Source organism: Chenopodium quinoa, unplaced genomic scaffold (genome assembly GCF_001683475.1).
Source record: "Chenopodium quinoa cultivar QQ74 unplaced genomic scaffold, ASM168347v1, whole genome shotgun sequence".
NCBI lineage: Eukaryota > Viridiplantae > Streptophyta > Magnoliopsida > Caryophyllales > Amaranthaceae > Chenopodium > Chenopodium quinoa.
The window spans coordinates 4,301,662-4,309,087 of NW_018745454.1; the positions used below are offsets into that span (position 1 = coordinate 4,301,662).

Here is a 7,426-nt window from a genome sequence, read left to right on the forward strand (position 1 = left end):
CTGCATATTTATCAATGCATAACTTCGTGGATAATCAAATATTCTAACCATCAATTATAAATTTTTGATATAAAATGAAGTATTAATTTAGACGAATCCACATCTAACAAGCCTGCCAGACTAACATGACATTACTTTTAATACCATTATGACAATTACAATTTACGAACGGCAACATTTTACAAGGGAAGTTACTAGAAGCAGTGGAGATCTAGCCCTCGCGACCCTTATCTTTTTTAGCAACCGTCACCTTAAATAATTTTTTTGTAATATCACATGGTAATACTCACATATGTTATACGAAGTAATGGTCAACATATTACCTTTGTATTCGTCACTATTTCACCATCATTGTACATATTTGTTGTATTATAGGCTTTATAGCATTGGCTAGTCGATTACCACCATGTTGGACACCAAAACTTTAAATGTATGGTTTCACCCAAGATAATTCAATTTACTTAATCACGTCATGTCAGGTCATGCCATGTCGAATCATCTTTCATTAAGTAAAAATCAATATAATCCCATGCACAACAATGTATATATCATGAAATAGCATGCTTTTTTCCTATTGAACTATGTCGTGTGATAGTATCTCAAAACGTCAAGGAGTATCTAGAGTAACGAACGTTTTAGGGGCCAAGAAATATCGCCAAATGTCAAAAAAGGATTGCCCTCTCATTTCCTTATCTCCTCGTCTCTCTCATCCTCCCTGCCAAACTGCCACAAATTGTTAGTGTGCAAAAAATACAGGGGAGGAAGAAACCCAGAGGTTTAGGAGAAGCATGTCTGCCACACTCTCTGCTTTGAATCTCCCCTCATTACCTCTCCGAATTCAATCAAAACTCCACACTCCTTCCTCCACTCAAACCCCATCTAAATTAAACCCTAATCCAAACAAATTAACCCTAATCAAACAAGATCAAGATCATTTTTTTCATCCTTTAAAATCTTGTGCTCTTCCTCTTTCTACTCTCGCATTGCCCTTCCTTCTAAATGCCCAGGTATTTTTTTTCATTTTCTTTTCAATTTTTGATGAAAACTTTCATCTTTTTTTGTTGATTTAATTTTACTTGTAATTGAAAAATAGGATGCATTGGCGGTTGAGGGTCAATTGGGGATATTGGAGGGAAGAACAGCAGCATTGATACACCCAGCAGTGATGAGTGGGCTATTTGTTTATACATTGTGGGCCGGTTATTTGGGCTGGCAATGGCGTAGAATTAGGACTATCCAAAATGAGATTAATGAGCTTAAGAAGCAGGTTAAGCCTGTTGCTGTTACTCCTGATGGTTCTCCTACTTCTGATAATCCTGCCCCTCCCTCTCCTATTGAATCCAAAATCAAGCAACTTACTGAGGTTTTTTTTTTAATCTTTCTTTAATTGTACTGTCTTTTCGATTTAAATTTATTTATTTACTTGATATCTTGTTATGTGTATATTTAATTGATTTTAATGATGAAAGTTAGTTAAGTGGTCTGATAATTCGGGTTGGAGAGACTAGAAAGTTACATTTTCTGATGTTATAGACTTATAGTTAGTTGATCATGATTGGATTTCTTAATATAATTGTGTCCTGAACAATGGTGATAACTCTGGTACCAAGTTAATTCGGTACATACTTGTATTATTACACTCTTAATTATCGTTGGAGAAAGTAGAAATCTTTTCTCGAGTTTTCTATATATGTGAAATATTGTCACGGTACCAATACTCAGTAACGAGTGATGGAGAGAGGATGGGAATGACAATTAATTTTTAACAAGGATGGTCTAGACGATTAGTGAGCAATTCTAGCCTTGGCTGTTCAAACAGAAGTTTTAGGTGAAAGATGACTTTTTTCTTGGCTCCCCACGACGAGACCATTTAGAAGTCACTTTGAATATCAAGCTTAAACAGATATATGTGTTTGTTAAATTTCGAGAAAACTCCTCAAATTGGAGTGTGTACCATTGATTACTTTATCAATAAGTATACAAAATATATACATATATATGTGACAAATATTACCTATATATAATATCTATCCGTGTTATTAATTATAACCCTTTGCCGTATTTTTTTTTCTTCCACCTTGCACTAGTCCTTGCATCTTTGATGTGAACCTCTTTAGTTCAATTGACTCATCCATTATAACTTAGCCTTATCATTCACTGCATTGTTGAGCCTATGTATGGTACAGGACAACAGGAAGAACCTTTCTAGCCTTAAATCACCAGGATAGTTGCATCGATTTTTATGCTTCCATGAGTAAAAATGAAAGTTATTAGTGGTTTTGGTTTTCTATCTCGACCATTCTATTAAGGCTGTGATGTGGTTTCAAGTGAGATCAAATCATTTCAGTGTTGGTTAATGATAATTTACTAAGAAAATTGATTTTCTATGTCATACCAATTGTGTGTGGCAAGATATAACCTTGGAATCTTGGATTGTTTATTGCCAGCTTCCATGGAGAATTAAACAACAATCTTGATCTTATATTACGAATATTACTTGATCTTAAGATCACTCTTAACTTTTGTGCATTCATATTTATGCCTTTGCGGTGATTTATCCCTGAAACCTTCTCTCTTTGTATGTATCCAGGAGAGAAAAGAATTGTTAAAAGGGAATTTTAGGGACCGACACTTCAACGCTGGCTCAATTTTGCTGGGGTTTGGTGTTTTTGAGGCAGTTGGTGGAGGACTTAACACATATATTAGAGTAGGAAAGCTATTTCCTGGGCCTCATTTATATGCTGGAGCAGGTATAGACTACTGCAATTTATGCAAGTAAATGCAAAAAAATAACTATCCAATGTGTTTTAATTGCAATGTTCTATGGTGTTGGAGAAGCTTTTATGGAAATCATTTCCTTGCTAGATTGCTTCTAATATTGTTTATTTTGCTTGCAAAACAGCAATTACAGTGCTGTGGGCAGCAGCTGCAGCACTTGTACCTGCAATGCAGAAAGGGAATGAAACCGCTAGAAGTCTTCACATTGCTCTGAATGCTTTAAATGTTATCTTGTTCATATGGCAGATCCCCACTGGAATTGATATAGTCTTCAAAGTTTTTCAATTCACTAACTGGCCTTGAATCGCATCAATTCAGGTCTGGCATTCCTTGCACATTCCCTGTGCTAAATTGTTTACTCGTATAAACACATAAGTTGTTTTTTCCTCCCTGTTCCCATTTCCTTGTCCCTGTACTGTGAATAGCTTTATACTTGCAAGGTGAAAATATGTATTGTCTAGCTGTAAAAATTGTAATGAAACATGAGATTCTGGTATCTACGGAGCTGTAGTGTTACATTCTTTTGAAGACTATTACAATGGGCTATGGAATTAGAGGGATGATTATAGACAACAAGTTTTTGTTTGTTTGTTTGTTGAACGAGCCTCAATAACCTTCTCCTGTGAGCTATTTATTCTGTATTGGCAATGGTGATGTTGTTATCAATGGTGATGTTATATAATTTATTTTATATATTATGAACTACTATTCTTATTACTGTCTATAATAGGGTTTTCGACTGTTCGGATGAGGTACGTTGGAATATAATGCTTGGATGAGAGACTTATGAAAATATTACTTTACAAGGGTGAATAAGGATCCATGTTCTGTTATTTGAAAATAGAATGAGGATTTGAAAATATAGTGCTAACTACTCCTACTCCCCCCCCCCCCCCCCCCCCCCCAATCTCTTTTTTTTTTTTTTTGGTTGAATTCTACTCCTCTTTTTTTCCTTTGGTTGAAAAGTTTTTAAAAAAAATGCATACTTTTCATAAGAAATTAGATTAAGACACTAGCTAGATACCAGTGACAACAATTCAGTGGAATTCTAGCATAAGCAGAGTATGGAAGCATAATATAGTACAACCTTATGGAACTTGTAAACAAAATATTTTCTGAACTTTTCATTTATTCGCGTTTTTGCATCCAGCTGTAAACCAAATTCCCCAGTGTAATCTCTTGCTTCTTCTACCACAGTAATTTATGTATGACATCAGTCATCTTCAACTTTATTCTTTTCTGTTTCGCTGCTATAGTATTAATCCCTTCCCCCCTTCCATTTGGAATCACATTCTGTTCCCTGTATGAGTTACCTTGCTTCTTCGTAGTGAAAATAGCATGGGCCTATGGGGTGTTGTGATTCATGTTTTGAGTACATTGTAGAAATTGTCGTTCAAGATTGTCTTTACATAGGGTATCAGAATTACATGAGGACCGCCTTTACGTTTTACAGTTTTCATTGAGCCCTACAATTGTTACTGCACGCTTCAGGAATAAATAATGTATCTGACTTTAGTAACCTTGATGGAGTAAAGTCAAGAAGTCTAGTGCAAGGAGATAGCATAACATCTGTAAAGTGATAAAAGATTTTGATAGCAGAGGCAGCAGAGCTTCTTATAACCGAGCTTTTAGATTCTTCAAGAAGTTGTATGTTTTTGCTAAGCTTACTATTGAGGTTTTAAAGATGCCCTGCATGATCACATGTCAAATGCTTTATAATGCAGTCCAATCTGTGGACGGTTGATGAGCTCTTCCGTTAATTTCCGAGAAGGGCCACAGCCGCAATAATGCAGTACAATCTGTGGACAGTTGTTGAATATCTTCCACAAAAGTAAGTTTTTGGCCGCTGAGGTTAAGAGACTGTAGATTGTGGAGAATAATATTATTAGCTTATTTTAGTTTCTTTCCTATGTTTCATGTTAAGCTTGACTTAAGAACCTTGTAATATAATAAAGGAAAAAGCAAGACACTTGCGAATGACTCAATTTGATCCCAATCGTGGTTAGTGAGCTTTTGTTAGCTGCTGGTGGGAGTTGAATCTGATGCCTTTCCCTTTTCTCTGATGTTATTTTGTACGGTTGTAATTTTCAGATTTTGTGTTATGTTTTGCTTTGTACATCTCCTAAGACTATATATATATGAACTCGTACCGATCCTTTTTCTCCACCCTCAATCGGCCTATTGTTCTTTAGAAGTCTATTTTAGGTTTCGATAATTTAAACATTTGACTTCCAACATGTCAAACCAGCAGTCTCGCCCATGGTTCCGTTTAGCCACTCTCCGACCCTCTCAGCAGCAGGCTCCTGCTCCTGCTCCTGCTCGAGCTCCAGCACCAGCACCTGCACGAGCACCAGCTCCAGCACCTGCACCACAGCCTCAAGCCCAACCTTCTCCTATGCCTCGACCTGCCCTCATGCGACCAACATTTAGGCCTTCTGCTACTCAGCCTCCTCCAGCTCAAGATGCTGCTCCTCGAGCTCCTGCTCCAACCCCTTCTGCCTCTGCTCCTCCTCAATTAGCTGTCACCTCTGCTGCTCCTGCTCCCTCTCCTGCCCCTGCCCCTGCCCCTGCTCCCACCCCCACCATCACCACCGGTTCAGCACCAAAGGCTCCTGCTTCTGCCCCCCCTGCTGCTGCTACACAGCAGCCTCCTCTCCCTGCTATTCGATCTCCTCCTGCAATCACTAGAACTCCCACATCAATAACTTCTGCATCCCCAGTCCCTCAAAAGTCGCCTCCTTCCAGTTCAATGCCCTCACCTCCTGGAACATCTTCATTGCCGTCACCTCCTAAACCAAAAACCCAACCTTCTCCACCTTCTTTGCCGTCTTCCCAAGCTATCTCTCGCTCCAGTCCACCTTCTCCTCCCAAACCACCTTCTCCTACCTCGCCTCCCAAACCTTCATTTCCCTCTTTGAAACAATTATCACCTCCCACGGCACCAACTGTTTCTCCGCCAAAACCACCCTCACCTCCCAAACCTTCATTTCCCTCTTTGAAACAAGTAACACCTCCCATGTCGCCAGATGTTTCTTCTCCAACTAAGCTCTCTTCGCAAGATGTTTCTCCTCCAAAACCTGCCACTACTACTTTTCGTCCAATGCCAAGATCTTATATGTCACTTCAAGAAACCCCTCCTCCTCAGTCACAAAAAACTCAACCCTCTGTTACTCCTCCTCCATTTACCCTGCCCCCTTCACAACTCCATTCCGAGAGAGACCGAGGGCTTAAAATGCCTCCTGTTGCTGAATACAAAACAGCCCTGCCCCCTTCACAACTCAATTCCGAGGGAGAACGTGGAAATAAAATTCCACCTGAAGCTGTAAACAAACCAGTGGTCGTACAGCATACTGTCGGAAAACCCAAGCCATTTCTCGATTCATATGGCAGTGATTCTCAGAAGCCTCGGATTGGAAAGAATGTTAAACCAAAAGAAAGAGACATTTACAGGAAGTCCTCAGATTCTGAAGATAGTGGCGTGAGAATTATAACTATTACTGGTGAAAACAAAGGCGCTATTATGGAACTTGGACGTGGTTCTGCTTTGAATAACCCTCACAAAGCCAGAAGTGATGGAGTCATATCAGAAGTTAATTACAATGGCAAAGAAGACATGTCTAAGCTGAAAGGTAAGGGTCATAATAATGCAACGACGAAACCTGGTGTGCCGATGCATGCATACATGAACAGCAATGTGCAAGGTATCAACAGCTCCATTGTGTTCAACAGCACCTGCACTCACAATGATCCTGGGGTTCATCTCTCTGTAACCCGAAAGCCGTTGAATGGTCATAGTCATGGGCTCCAGTTCAAGGACAATGCAGGAGAAAAGAAGAAAGGACAATGGCTCTCAGAGTAGAATTATATACTAATAATGTTTTAGGGAATAAAGGTGAAGTTAGTCGTCAAAATCAGGTCATAAGAAGATTTAAATTCTGATTCCATTAACTCTACTTCATACAAAATTTGAAGAGGCAGGACATAACCTGATATATGGCTGTCTGAACCATTTCCTGAGCTAAAGACGCCCCCAAATATCCTAAGGTTTTTTTTTTTCTTATTTTAATTTTTTTTAATAAGAAAAAGTACCGAAAGGCGAAAATGTTGTACTAATTATATTGTTATAAGTTGATATATGTACCTTGTTCTGTTATTTAGAGCACGTTGGGAATAAATTACATAAGTTAATGCTTTATGTTTGTTTTGCTTCTGTTATAATTGTTCTTTGTACTGTGTTGAATGACATACACATACCCACCTAGGAAGAGACTTGATCAAGGCTTGACTAATCCTTTATTAATTGCAAAATTATTGGGAGAGAAGAAACGTAGAGATTAAAATTGGTATGTTTGTGAGCAAAAGTTTCAAGCTTATATAATCTTCAATAAAAGATTCACTTGCTTTTGTACAATGTTGCAGTATGCCTTTTACATTTTTGTGCAGCTGAAGCTTCATGGTGCGGAGTATATCGTGATATGAGGTGCATGGGATGATGATGAGTATCCATTACATCTAGCATGTGTACAAAGTGGCGAATTGAAGATAGGTTATGTCATACGAGTAGTATTTTAGTTTATTGGGAAACATGTAAGGTGTACGAGTTAAAATTGGATGATTCGTTTAAACTTTACCAAGTTTAAAATCAACC

The 7,426-nt window shown here is 38.4% G+C and overlaps 2 protein-coding genes across 2 annotated transcripts; both read left to right on the top strand.

Moving 5' to 3' along the window:
* The first annotated feature begins 666 nt into the window (after positions 1–666).
* Positions 667–3,476, top strand: LOC110713916. The gene is made up of 4 exons (XM_021892361.1): positions 667–1,007; positions 1,094–1,363; positions 2,591–2,750; positions 2,903–3,476. Exons 1-4 carry the CDS (start codon positions 789–791, stop codon positions 3,079–3,081), a joined length of 828 nt encoding a protein of 275 aa, XP_021748053.1. The 5' UTR covers positions 667–788; the 3' UTR covers positions 3,082–3,476.
* A 210-nt stretch (positions 3,477–3,686) lies between these two features.
* Positions 3,687–6,973, top strand: LOC110713915 (extensin-like). The gene has a single exon (XM_021892360.1). It carries the CDS (start codon positions 5,015–5,017, stop codon positions 6,635–6,637), a length of 1,623 nt encoding a protein of 540 aa, XP_021748052.1. The 5' UTR covers positions 3,687–5,014; the 3' UTR covers positions 6,638–6,973.
* The last annotated feature ends 453 nt before the right edge of the window (positions 6,974–7,426 follow it).